Source organism: Perca fluviatilis, chromosome 6 (genome assembly GCF_010015445.1).
Source record: "Perca fluviatilis chromosome 6, GENO_Pfluv_1.0, whole genome shotgun sequence".
In the NCBI taxonomy this organism is placed as follows: domain Eukaryota; kingdom Metazoa; phylum Chordata; class Actinopteri; order Perciformes; family Percidae; genus Perca; species Perca fluviatilis.
Window position 1 is genome coordinate 1,955,523 of NC_053117.1, and position 14,308 is coordinate 1,969,830.

General features: G+C 41.2%; 1 protein-coding gene across 1 annotated transcript; it reads right to left on the reverse strand.

The window, feature by feature from the left end:
* Nucleotides 1-1,522: 1,522 nt before the first annotated feature.
* rflna (refilin A) lies at nucleotides 1,523-8,084 on the reverse strand. The gene is made up of 4 exons (XM_039804122.1): nucleotides 7,985-8,084; nucleotides 7,529-7,864; nucleotides 2,834-2,943; nucleotides 1,523-2,684 (listed from the first exon to the last, which is right to left on the reverse strand). The coding sequence occupies exons 2-4, from the start codon at nucleotides 7,745-7,747 to the stop codon at nucleotides 2,351-2,353; spliced, it is 663 nt and encodes a 220-aa protein (XP_039660056.1). The 5' UTR covers nucleotides 7,748-7,864; nucleotides 7,985-8,084; the 3' UTR covers nucleotides 1,523-2,350.
* Nucleotides 8,085-14,308: the final 6,224 nt, after the last annotated feature.

Genomic DNA, 14,308 nt, shown 5'->3' on the forward strand with positions numbered 1-14,308 from the left:
CTAGTTTAGTTTAATATATTGTTTGCCCACGTAAAACTATTAAGTTTGTGACCCTACAGGGACTTCATGTTGACATTGTTGATTTTCTTTAGCTTGGACCGAGTTGCAGATACTTTCTAGAAAGTCGTTACTAAGACATTCCTTAACTTTTAATGGTGCAACATGGTTTAGTAAATCACTAGTTGGAAACTAACAACAACTTACTTCATGCACAAACTTATAGATGGATTTACGAATAGCTGGTGCCACCTAATCCAGAACAGTGTTAGCCTTTTTTTGAAAGGCTGTTGAAATGTTGATTCCTCGTATCACTAAACCATCCAGAAAATTGCAGTTGGAAATAGCTCTTGTATTTGTGTTTGACTCTCATGGAAAAGTAGACACGTGAGTGCCACAGCATCAGTACACTGTGTTCATTGCAGGGGTTGTGACGGAGAAGTGTTTCTTTGTCAAACACTTTCCCCTGATTGTCTAATTTCTTAGGGCTTGTGTGACAAGTTCCACCATTTGACACCAAAGCAAAACAAAGTTACACTGATTGAAAAAAAAAAAATTTAACCATACAATAATTGCCACCCGTCTTAAAGGCCTTGAAAATATGCAGTTTGTTCTCAGTCATCTTGTAACTGAAAGATGATGACTGACTGGCATGGATGTATTATAAGAACTGGATCCAGCGTTCGAGGCAGCGCCCTGTTCATTCCTATGAAAGTTGCTCAGTGGTGCATGAAGCCATCATTCAGCCAAAACTGAATAAAATTACCCGGATGATCGGCACTGCTTCCGCACTGTGCGGCCCATAGAGCAGGTGCACTTGAGACTTCCACTAACTTGAATGGGGGTTAAAGGATTTAATCGTGCGGCTATCTAGACTTTCCAAATGTTAAATGGACTGAATGGATCAACTTCTGATAGAGAAACAAATCATTATACACTTACATTTTTTTTCCGAAAAAAGGTTTTGTAATTCCACTTTTTGGCCACTATGTTCAATTTGCTTCAACAATTTGCTTCCTGGGAGCCTGGTAACTGGACGTGACTTTGATACTGTGTCCCGCGCAATGCACCAGGCAAACAGAACTCATATCACACTGTCAAAGTAGGTGGTGCTGATGAAATATGAATTAAGATTTTGTTACTGTGACCTGGCCACTGTTTTTTTTCCTGCTTCAGAACAGAGCAAGCACCACCCCAACTTGCTTTTTCGTTGCTCTGATTGATTGTAGGGCTATTCAATTGCGTTCAGAGGCATTTTGGTCTGCATCGGTGATAACAGCTCAATACATCCATGATAATGCCTCCTTGAAAATCTAAAATGAACTGAGAGGTTCCGGACTGCCAGAATAGATTAACTGAACTTTTAAGTGTTCAACTCTTAATAAATAATAATAAATAAAAAAAAAAAAAATGTTTTAACTTCATTGATGCCAAACACGCTAACAAGAACCTGTTAGGAAACCTGTAAACACCCTTAACTCCTATATTATCTTAACTAAAGTATTCAAATTAAGTTCAACAGACATTAGGTTTAACAGGTATTATTTATTATTGTTATCTCCCTTTTTCAAATATTCTCAAGGCAATCTGTTTTTGTTGTGCTGTGATCTGTAATTCTAAACCTGGCAGTGTGCAGTTGAGTTTAATTAAATGCTTGATCAAACTACACAAGCTGCTGTTTGAATGTGTGTTAATTAAAACTGTACAACAAAACCAAGTGTTACGTCTGTGTGTGCAGTTTTTACAAAGAGATAAACTGTTCAAACTATCTTTGGTCCAATTTTTCATATGCAGTTCTGAAATTCCCCCCCCACCCCCCCATCTAGCCAAGTCCACTGGGAAGACTGTGATATATAGAAAACAAGTGCAACAGAGCCATATTAGAAAGCTTTGCATTGGTGTGAATGGGTTTGTGCAGGCTCGGCTGAAATCCACCACACGTGCCATCTTGACGTTTCTCTACATACACAGACGTCTATGGTCTGTTACCTTCACTGAGGTTCCAATCCAAACTGAAAGAACGCAAAGGCCACCAATTTGTCAGCTCTTGTATTAAATAAGACATTAACCATTGAAGTGCAGCTTTAAACTGCCAGAGGACAGACTCCCTTTTTAAAGACTGCAACAGTAGAAAGTCTAAAAACACTCAGGGGAAATGTCACTCAGGGGAAATGTCACAAAAGGGTTCCCAGAGTTTCCTCCATGGCGAGTATAGATGAACGGAGTAGGGTTTTTAGGGGCTCCGGGTATTACTTGAAGTATTTCCCTTTTAATGCGGGCCTTCCCAAGTTCCTTGTCCTCCAAAACAAATAGGATGATCACCAGGTAGCCCTCTCCCTATGTGCTCTAGGCCCTACAGGTCCTCTGTGTAGATGATACAGGGACTAGTATCCTCACTCGACTCCAGCTGCACCGTGGACACAAACCAGCGGCGGGAGCCCGTGGCGTTGTAGTTGAGCGTGGTACGGTAAGTGTTCTTGGCGTGTTTCGGGTAGATAATGGTGGTGCTCTGGTAGCTAATGGGTTTCTGCCGCGGCTCCAGATACACCTGGGACTTATAGCTCTTCCAAGTGCAGTTTCGCACAGCCACCACTGTCTCGCTGAAGGAAGTGGGCGTGGGAACAGGGGCGCAGTAGACCTGGTCCCGGTAGTGCTTGTCGGAGTCGTACTTGACCTCGGAGTTGCACCTAGAAAGGAGAAGGTGACAACTCTTTAGAAACACATCTAAAATGGATCACTAGGTGGCAGTGTTGACAAGAGAATATTGATCAAAATAAGTGAACTGAGCTCCATGTTGCAACCAATACTATGTCTTTATGTGTCAAAGTTCCCTTACTTGATTTCCTGCTCTGGTTTGGGGTTGACCTCGATGCTTTCTCCGAAGAACACGGGGTGCATGCGAGTCTTTGGGTCTGTGCCCGTGGAGTTCAGCAGCAGGTAGGGCAGCTGTGCAGAGGAAACACAAGAGTCACAGTCTCACAAACGCATCCACGAACCGCTCAACTGTTTGTAACCAGCCTGCCAACGTGTCCATTCAAGTAAAAACATCCCAGCATAGTTGGGGGTTTCGGCAGAGCCAGCAACCCAAAGTTAAAACACTGCAGTCCCCACCCTCTCCAGGAAAACACGCTCCTTGATCCGCCCTTATTGGAACTCGCCTTGCCCGTTGCACGACTATTACTACAACAACAATTAGACAAGAAGCACAGCAGTCAGGGCAGCATTTAAATTCAGATAATAACACTGTGTGTGCGTCCAGCCAAATTACATGTCGGTGGTAAATCTCATTCTGGCCACAGCCTGTGATTGTGTGTGGACTGAATGTAGGCGTACAGATGTTGGGCCTACAGTAGCAACAGAAATGCAAAACTAATATTAATATGAGTCTGTGGAGCAGCTGGTAGCCAGGCTGAGTGGAGATGATGCTGTTAGAAGATGATAATCTCTTTTTTGTCTGCCAGCCTCCACAGGGAGATCTCATGGGAACAAGTTATCTAACGGAAAGACGGTCTCTAATCATATTTCTTGATTCTTATGTAAATTATGATTTTTATGGCTTCAAATGATCCAGCATGCATGTGTGAGGGTGTCTCTCTTTCTCAGGTCTTAATCTAGCCATTGTCACTACTCCACCTGCTTCACCATTTAGAGCTGTTTCACACAGCTCACCAACATTCACATGCACAGATAGAGGCACAGTCTGGTAATTTCTGAGGTATAAATAGTTTTTAAAACCAAAATATTAAGCTATAGGCCTGCAACTAATCCTTGTTTTCATAATTGATTCATCTGCCGGTTATTTTCTCGATTAATTGATTGGTCTAGAGAATGTCAAATATTGACTAAAATGCCCATCACGTGACACTAAAGCCCAAAATTCCCTCAATTTTCTTTTCATTGACTAATTGATTAATCTAATCAAATTTCTAATTGAATCATATGAATATCAGTGCACTCATTTTCATGGGATTAATTCATGGAAGTATTTGCAGTGCACAACACCAGATGGGATACAACTGTACTGTACTCAACTAACTGTAGGAAGCAGGTCTGTTTTAGTACTGACCTTTGACTCTGAGTGGAACCATAAGGGGACAAACAGAGCTGCACCGATCAGAAAACAGAGATACTGTCACACACTGTGGAGCACGGTTGTAATTGACCGTGTGTCTCTGGCCAATCTGAATGACCAAATGGCACCCCAACCACAACCCTGACACCTCTCACATTACACAGGAGAGGCTGTCACATGCTGTGGTTTGGCCGCAGTTAAGCACACATGCCACAACAGGGGACGAGCAGGAACAGGCCAAGGACACAGCAGATCACTGTGTGAAGCTCGTCTTACCTACAGCCTACGATCATCACCACACACTCTCTGAACGGTGAAGCTGAAATTGCACACCTGCTAGTTTTGCCACGCCGGAGTGATCTGCAGGCCGTTAATTTCCTGCTGCTGGTACTTTCATGACCTAAAAAACTATATGAGTTTGTGACTGTCTTTACCTCCGCTGCTCCGGCATGGAGAGCATCCCAGGTGTTTTTCTACGGTGTGTTCTGGCAACTTCTGCAAAGCAAACACTGGTGAATGGAGGGTAGGTCACCTCCAGGCAGTGGATCCCCCAGTACGCTCGCAAAGCATAAGCCCCCGCGGAAGCATTTCTGCCCAGGAAAAATAGTCTGCAGCTGAGCAACCCACACAATGTACAATGCACAATGCAGAGCTGCTGAGGGAAACGACAACTCAGACACACTTCCAACTGCTGGCTGTTTGGTGGAGTGAACTGACTTTACTTCCTGTGTTTGCAAGGCCATTCATGTAAGAGCATCAGTATCACACAGTGAGGCAGATTTAGAAAAAGTCATCCGAGATCTGTCTCCTGTCTGTCTTCCTGTCTAGTCCTTGAACAGGACACAACCTTATACGGCTCTGAAACGCCCAAGATTACAAGACCGCACTCATATTGTTCATGCATCTAGTCCATCTTGTTAACTTTCATATGGTATTTATTATCCCACATCTGCATAAATTTGACCCAGGTTTGAAAACAGAAGGTTACTTCACATTTAATTTAGAAGTGAGAGGTCATCAAACCCTTATGCAATGACCTGCAGCCGCTCTAACAAGCCCCTGCACCCCCCAAAATAGAACTTCAGGATTGTTCTTAGCTGGCATAGAAAAACAACACATAAATAGATTTGGAAAAAGAAAAATTGAGCGTGTGTGCCTCCCCTCGTCATGCTAACAGACATGTAAATTTAAAACTTTTGAGGTTGTAGCTGTACACACAGGCCCACAGACAGGATTAGAAATCTCAAAGCAGGATCCGCTCCTATCGGGACTGATCTTTAAAAGGGAAACCACGGGGCAGAGCAGTCCTACTAATCTCAACCTTCAGAGGATTAGAGGATCTCTCTCGTTCTCTGTTTCAGGCTTCAGCAAACCAATAATGTCACGCAACTCCCAGGATGCAGCACTGCATTTCTGAGGCCTCCTTTAAAAGCCACCCCGACCTGCGCAGACATGTTCTTAAGGCTTTCGAAACTGGGAGTGACCCAGAAATGATTTTCAATCAAATCAGCCTCGTCATGTGTGCAAAAATCACTACTCATTTCAATTATCATAAATCTTAGTTACCATGAATCAAATCGACTATGTGTAGTACCATGTCTGTCCTCAGCTGATTAAGTACTCATAATGCCTTAGGGTGCACTGAAATGGTGAAATCAAAGTACAGTTGTTAAGTACATATTGCTGGAAATATCATGTAATTTCACCTTTAAGTTTAAATTATGACAGATTCCTAATGCCCAAGAGCTATTTGAAGATTTCAGGAACTAGAAAATTAAAAAAGACGTTAATAAAAGTTCATTTGAACAACTTTTGGTTGGCTTTTATTGGCATATTGTTAGACTATTGTGTTTATCTAAATATGTCAGTTCTATGTATGGACTTGCTGGTGTCCATGGTGGTTTGATGTGAGCTGAGACTCAGGCAGATATCTAATAGTGTTATTATGAACAGAGACATTTTTCATCGACCATTACTGACATCAAACAGCTCCTGTAACTACTTTGTTTCTACTGCTACCACATCCCCAGACATGGTGAATTGAACATTAATAAATCCAGCAGGACCCTGGCTTCCAGATGCTGATGTACGTTTTCGCTGTAAGCAATCATTAATTTCTCATTCATTTTGAGACTCAGATTAATCAACTTTACAGTATTCTCTCTGTTTCCTCTAACTTTAACTTCTATTCTTAGCTTTACATTTAGTGACTTTGGTGTCAATGTTCACAGATTCTTTCAAACGTCTAAACTCAAGTTAATATTAAGGGACCAGATTCACAATTATAAAATGCAAATACTGAAGCTTCTATACATAAGATGCCTATCATGTATGTACAGTAGGTTCCCAACTTGGGGGCTGGGACCGTCCTCAAGGGGTTTTCAATCAACCAGGATGATTAACAAGTAAGGATATAAGAAAAAGCATGATGATTACCAAGGAAGGACAGTGAAAACTATTCAAAAGAAACAATCTGAGAATGAAATATCAGTCTTTGTTTAAATAGCCCACCAGTCAAAAACTAACACAACATGTGAAGAAGGTCTGTGGACATTGCTTCACTTTAAAGGGTCACAAGCCAAATAGGTTTAAAACAACCAATTTGCCTTTCTTTTCCGTTTCAGTGGTTTCAACAGAGGACGCAGACCTGCTGCTGGAGGCTTATAGAGCTAAAACTCTGACTTACTTTACTATGTGTTTCATTAAGATTCTTCAGCCTTCTAATCGATATGGCTGACATGACAGACCCTGAAGAAGAAGAAGCCTAACACAAACTTTTTCATGACAGTCCCCAATGTAAATCCATCACAGAGCATTACCTTTATGATTTTTACCGGCTATCTTGAAGGTTGTGAGACAGAAACCTGATCACCCTAGTCATGCTTAAAGTGTACACACCTTCACTCAGATACATGCTACCGACTGAAGTAACTAAGTGTTATAATGCTTTCTGACATCTTGCTGGGAGCCCCTGGAATCCTGGCAAGGACCCCTGGGATCCCCTGGACCCCAGTTTGGAAACCCAAGTGGGCCTAATCAACCTTATGACACCATGTAGTCAGGGGCAGGGCCCAGCTGAAGCACTAAACATTTTTACTGGCTTATTGAGGGCCAGTGACATCTTCAGCACAAGTGCAACATCAAGTTTGCAACTAAGGAATTTCTGACAGAGAAAAGGAGAGAGAGAGAGAGAGAGAGAGAGAGAGAGAGCTTCCAGATGTGTGAGTGTAACTGAAGTGAAATCTGTTTCTGGCCAAACACTAAAATGCTCTCAGATTTTCAGTTTCTCTCGCAGCAGTGTCATTATTTAGCCATTAGGTCTTTGTATCCTTTAATTCAGTGTGTCAATGAAGTGACTGACTGCACAATTACTATGGACATAAAACAGAGCCGAGTCACTGCTTTCAGATTACAAAATTGTTTCAAATCAGGAAGTAAATCCAGCGATGTGTTTCTTACCAGTTTGCCTTCTCTGATTTCCTTTTTACAATATCCATGATGACTTTCGACGGGCGTCGTGCAGCTGCCGGAGCGCGACTCGATCAGACCCGGAGAGAGTGAGCAGAAGGGCGGACTGGGACTGGGAGGCAACCCCGAATCCGGACTGTCGAGCAGCCCTTCCCGGTTCTTTCCTTTCAGGCTATCATCCATCGCTTGTAAATGTAGGTGCCCCACCATTTCTGGGACGACTCAAGTCAAAAAAAAAAACACTCCAGACGAAGTCGCACTGACAAGTTGCGCGCTCCTGCGTCAAAGAGAAACAATCCTCCCGTGCGAACTTTTTCAAAATGACTTCTGCAAGCAGCGAAGAGGAGAGAAAAATGAGGAGATATTCATTTAATCATTGCCCATACAGTGTGAACAGAGTGATATGAATTCAGCATTTATTTCTACCAGGCTTTAAGTTTACTGTACCTGCGCGTCGTGAAGTATCCACCTTTAATCCCGAAATATATTCCAAAGAGGCGTGACAAATGAAGCACAAATTTAAAGAAAATCCAAACTTGACAAAAAAAAAAAAAAAAAAAAAAAAAAAAAAAAAAAAAAAAAACAAAAAAAAACAAAAAAAAAAAAAAAAGGCGCCGGGGGGCCGCCCCCACCAGGAGGGGCCCCCCCCCCCCCCCCCGGCTGGGTGTGGGTGGGGGGGGGGGGGGGGGGGGTTTTTTTTTGTGTTTGTGTGTTTGTTCGTGGAGGGGACCCCCTCCTAAAAACCCCCCCCCCCTTTTTTCCCCCACCAACCAACCCCCCCTTATTATTTTGATAACTTCCATGTACAACCGACAGGGGCGAGCACGTCCTCCTCGCTCTGCTGTAACTGTGTTTATGATCTGTTGAAGTGCCCTTGAGCAAGTTACCCAAATCCTAGTCAGACATATATCAACACCTGCTGGAGCTGTTGGTTTGGTTAAACCAATATTTAAAATTAGTTATTAATTAGTTAATAGTTGGCAATTAAGATTTAGTGCGGAACTTTTTGATATTAATGAACCTCTGTTAAATTCAAGCCGTTGCCAAATGAGTTGCTACAAAGCTAATTAAGACTATCAGCTTCACAAAACTCTCTCTGTATATTTAGCACGCAGCAGAAGCCTTGCTTCATGTGGATGCCATGACAGTTTTGTTGTCATTACTTAGAATTCCCCATGGGGGAGACACAAACTACGACCTATAGCTTTAATAAGATACCACTTCTCATAACAGCAAGTTATTACATACTGTAATAATTACGGCTGGGACGATGTGCTTTTGTCCCGATTAGATTATTTCACGATACATGGGTGCCAATTCGATTTGTATTGCGATTAGCGGTTGTTAATTATAATGACTGATTAGTAGTTAGTAGTGATAAAACTATTTATAATTAGCAGGTAGTAATCAGTTAATTAGTAATTAATTAGTAATTAAAAGTTAATAACATGCCACTTCATCAGACCAATCAGTTATTAATTACATATTTGTCAATATTTAGCAGTTAGTTATCACTTTTCCTATGAACTAGTTAATTATTATCAGTCAACATTCCATCCATCACTGTTCATAATTTTGTCAAGTTCATTTAATTACTGAATTATCAGTTTATATTACTATTCATAATTAGCAGTTAGTTTCTGATTTGTTCCTTCTTTATTCCTTATACCTCTTTTGTGTATTTTGTGGACCTCATTGTTGTTTCCTATTTTCTCATAATCTACTTTGTTGGCCATGAAACATAGCCTTTTCTCCAGCGCCACCCATGGGACAAACATTATGTTTTCAGACTTTAAGAATTGGAAATGTGTTGTTCTGTCCAACATTTTGGTGTCCTGGTTGAACTTCTAGCATCATTTAATTCAACTTTTATGCAGGTCCCATTGAGGTTAGAAATCTCTCTTGAAAGCAGATGTGGCCCAGACTACAGCATAAAAAGTTGCAGACCAATCAATAAAAAGTCAGACAATGGATAAAACAATTCTTAAAACTGACAACAATACTCAAAACAGACAATACTAAAATCAGGCCAAAAAGGTTTTAAATGTTGCCTAAAACAACGACATTCATCATATCAAATAACAACTTGTCTTCCTGAGTATATTCCTGAGTAATATCCACAATGTCTGGATATTGCATTAGAAAAGCTTAAGTTGAAAGAGCTTGGACTACAAAATATTACAGACGGACCATTTATGAAGTGCATCTGAGTGAGAAGCTCCACAGCTATACAAAACGGTATCATCTGCATAATGCTTAATATTAGTTCCACACACATCAACACTTACATTATTTTTTTTTTTCATTTAGGCCTGGATCTCATTTATTGACTACAAGTGTTACAAATTAGCTGGATAACGGCACTTAGTAAAACCCAGAACCTGTCGTGATCTATCGAGAAAAAGTTATCCAGAAATGATCCAGAAGTTATTTAACTTTAATAAGATGTAATCCTGCTGTGAGAAAAAAAAACTGATTAAAATCGTTGTTTAGTTTCAGTCATTTAAGAAATCATCATGTGGAGCAGTTTGTTTTGGTTCAGAAAATGTCATCACTGAAAGGATTATTAAAGGATTAGTACAGTTATTTTTCACAAGGCCTATGTGTACACAGTATGTGTGTGTGTGTGTGTGTGTGTGTGTGTGTGTGTGTGTGTGTGTGTGTGTGTGTGTGTGTGTGTGCGTGTGTCTGTAACCATCCTGCCTGGTATATTTCAGGACTGGGTGGAGATGGGTGGGAATGCTGTTACTAAATGTGTGCATGGTGCGCGCACACTCACACTCACACACACACACACACACACACACACACACACACACACACACACACACACACACACACACACACACACACACACACACACACACACACACACAGAGCAGACAAAACAGACCTGAGTGAACACATGAGCAGACAGCATGTAGAGGAGAAATACTTGTTGATGGTTCCCTTCATGTAATGCCTGTGCTCTCTGTTCATACGGTTGGTCTTACCAAGAGCAGCTATCCCAAAAGAAAAACCAGAGCATACATAGGAGCCAGTGCAAAGCAGCACACAGCTGAATGTGTGTCTTGAGTGGTTGATTGTATCTTTGATGGTCCACCAGCTCTCCATGGTGATTACCACAGATTGCTAGGAACTCATGTGTGATGTTTTTTTTTGTCTTTTTTCAGTTCTCATAAAAACTAAGATAACTCTGTGTTTACCTTTGTTGTCTGGAATATATACTTAATTGCATGCCTGTTAAGCGTGTGGAGCTGTAATGTTGTTTGCTGAGAATTGTTTTCCCTCTGTGTTCTTTATTTGAAGCCACAGCAGTAGGCCGTGGAGCGGCGCTGGGAGTTTTACTGGAGTTCCCCGTGTCAGGTGTGTTTTTGTGTCATCATGTCCACCTTAAAGAGCCCATCATGTTGATCCTCAGGCATTCAAGGGATTAGTGTTGAGATCTGGTACGGATTAGCCATAAAATACTGGGACACAGATGATGAGTGCGTTTGTGGGTGTAGGCATGTCTGTGAGCATGCCAACACAGCAAGAGTTGCTCAATTGCAGCCTCACTGAGGTCGAACCCAGAAAGCTCTGAAAATGACCAGAGTGACCATGCTGAAATTTGGTATTTTACACATTTGGTCACACATTTACTCTGCTGTAAATGCACACATTGTACTTCTTTAGGTTTTGAGATATACATCTTTGAGATTTCTGCCTCCACACGAATAAAGTGTAAGTGAATGGAATTTCATTTGTGGTCTTACAGCATTTACTTATAATTATATTCACAACTAAATAAAAATATATTTTCTAAATCAGTGTCATTGCCATTACACTGTCAAAAGGTTCCATTGGGTTTATTTTTTTTTTAATAGAAAGTATTTATGTTTAAAAAACGGTTGACTATTTTTTTCTGTGGAGTAACTGTGATATTGTTTCTATAAAATATGTTGCTGTTGAATTTTTTTAATTGAATTTTAAGCCACAATAGCAGTGACGTTCATGTTCCCCAGAGGATCATTGTAATCGCTTTGTTGATACCTTGACTTTTTCATTGTAGCTGTGTTTTATTTCATCCTTGGTTTAATATTAGCATGCTGAACTAAGATGGTGATTATTATAGGCTACTGTACCTGCTAAACATCAGCATGTTAGCATTGTCATTTTGTGCAATGTGTGCATGCTAATGTTAGCATACAGCTCAAAGCGCCACTGTGCTTAAGTACAGCCTCACAGAGCTGCTAGCATGGCTGTAGACTCTTTGTTTTGATTGATGCTGTAAGGACCACAATTGAAATTCCATTCATTTCCATTGTTAAGTGGTGCAGGAGCAAATCTTTGAGACAGTTAGATATCTCAAAACATGGCCAAATAAAACCAAAACTGAGGGAATGGCTAGATTCCTCAAAACAAACAAAACAAATGTCTTTTTGTTATTTGGATGAATTCACCACAAGGGTACAGAGAACTGTTAAACACCTTGTTTAGGAACAATGTTAGATTGACAAAGGCAGTCATGCTGTTCTGTTGTTCAGACTTTCAATGGAAGAAAACGGTGTACCTTTACAAATAAAAACACATCATAACCTCTATGTTTATTGAAAGCATGTTGCTGGACACGTCGGTTTTTAACACAAAGTCTCTTTCACGTTCTCATTTTCACGTGACAAATTTATTTCACACGTAGAAGGACAAATTAAAAAAGATTCACCTGTTTTTTTATCTTAATTTTATTGTGCATGTGTCAGCATCCATCACCTTGGTTTCACTCAATTAGCAATAGACTCACTGTAGCTCCGAGTTGGTCACAGTTTTTACAAACAAATGGAATTTTTGACCAGGCTCACTTAATGTTTCCTCCATGTGCTCTAATCCATCACAGGTTCAGGGAGATGAATTATTATTTGAAAAACTGTGATGGCTGTCTGCATACCGGTTTTCATCCTTTTCATTCATTCAGCGAAGGTGCTCTGACACTGTAGATTAAACCTATGACCTTTCCATTATGGATGGTAGATTATGGAACAGACACCTTTACCATTAGCCCAAGCGGTTGTCCCCATTATGTGGGAGTTGATTAAAGAGTTCTGCAATCAGGATTCTGTTCCTGAGAGCTTTGAGATGTCAGGAGGCTTTGAGGCAGACACAGAGGGGGGAGGACAGCCAAGCCGTCTGCTGATGATTCATTTTTAGTGCTCCATCATCCTTCCCCCTCATAGGGCAATCACTCACATCCTGCCACACACACACACACACACACACACACACACACACACACACACACACACACACACACACACACACACACACACACACACACACACACACACACACACACACACACACACACACACAAAAACATGAAGACACAAACATGTTTGTGTGCATCGATGCAGAAATTCACACACATACACAGAGACATGGAGACAGTCACACACAAACTCACACATTCCTGATCTGCAGAACTCTCTGGCTCAGTCTCACTGCATCCACATAATGTTGCCAAGCCAGCTGTGCGAACTGGGTCTGGAAAAGAGGGTGTGTGTGTGTGTGTGTTGTGTGTGTGGGTGGGGGTGGAATACAGGTGTGTGTGTGTGTGTGTGTGTGTGAGTGTGTGTGTGTGTTTGTTTGCATGCAAGAGAGAGAGTGAGACAAACAGACACACAGAAAGAAGTACACTCATATCTGTGTTTTCAGTGTGAGGTACACATACAGTATATACATTTTCTCGAGGTGTGCAGTGTGCAGTGTGCCGTGCACGTTGGCGTGTGCATGTGCCGTCTGGAATAGCTCTCAATGTAAACAAACCACAGAGAGGCCAACCCTGGCAAAGAGCTTGTTTTGAGCCGGCGGGGACGTCACTGTGGTTTCCACACACACAGCGCTCTTCTTCAGACTCCCAGCCATGAATCGTCTCCATCTCGCAGATAGGTGACCATTCTCCAGTTTGCTTTTCACACAATGTACACATAAACACTAGCTGCTTGTTCAGCATGCTCACGTGACCCGCACACCTCTGCTCTGTTCTTCTTGGCCTGCTTTGAAAAGAGTTGTGAACATGCTTTGACTTGATGATGGATGAGCCTGACAGATTCAAAATATGCCATCCAGACATTAGAGTTCAATCCATAATGCACCTCACTTCTCTGGAGCCTGGCTGCATCTGGTTTTAATGTGTGGAGACTCCTGTCTGGATGAAGGAGACAGTCCCTTCAACTCCCTCTCTATCAACACCAAGCCTTTTCTCCTCCCTCCCTTCTCTCCCAATCTCCTTTTTCTATGGAGATAGATGGTCTAATGCTGCCACCAATCACAACATCACCAGACCATGTTAGATCTGAAAACAACTCGAAATGGCTGCCTATAAAATCGCTCACTGGGTTATTATGATGATATTACTCTTGTCATGTTTGCAAAGTATATTGAGTCACTCAAGACCATGCTCATTAGATAAACGTATTTACTGCCTCCTTACTTCGGGTCAAGCCTAACATTGCTTTAAGAGTGACATGCAAAATCATGGAGTAATACTTTATAAAATTTTGTTTAAAAAATGACTATTTGCTGAACGGATACATGTTTTCAAACTAATATAATTTACTATTATTTCAATCCAGTTATTCTATTTACTCAAGTATCTAGTGGGTGGAAATGAAATATCTTCTGACTAACATATACAAATGGGTAGTCAATTAAAGAAAAACTCCTACATTAAGTTCAAGTAACAAAGCTTTTATATGTGGGCCACACTAGCTAACTAACTGGAATCTTCTTTACTTA

What these genes read in the sequence shown, in the direction of transcription:
- rflna (XM_039804122.1), bottom strand. Translation starts at nt 7,747, where the DNA reads ATGGTGGGGCACCTACATTTACAAGCGATGGATGATAGCCTGAAAGGA. An exon ending in AAATCAGAGAAGGCAAACTG is followed by an intron (nt 2,944 to 7,528) that starts GTAAGAAACACA and finishes TCCTCTGCACAG; the next exon opens with CTGCCCTACCTGCTGCTGAA. An exon ending in AAACCAGAGCAGGAAATCAA is followed by an intron (nt 2,685 to 2,833) that starts GTAAGGGAACTT and finishes TCTCCTTTCTAG; the next exon opens with GTGCAACTCCGAGGTCAAGT.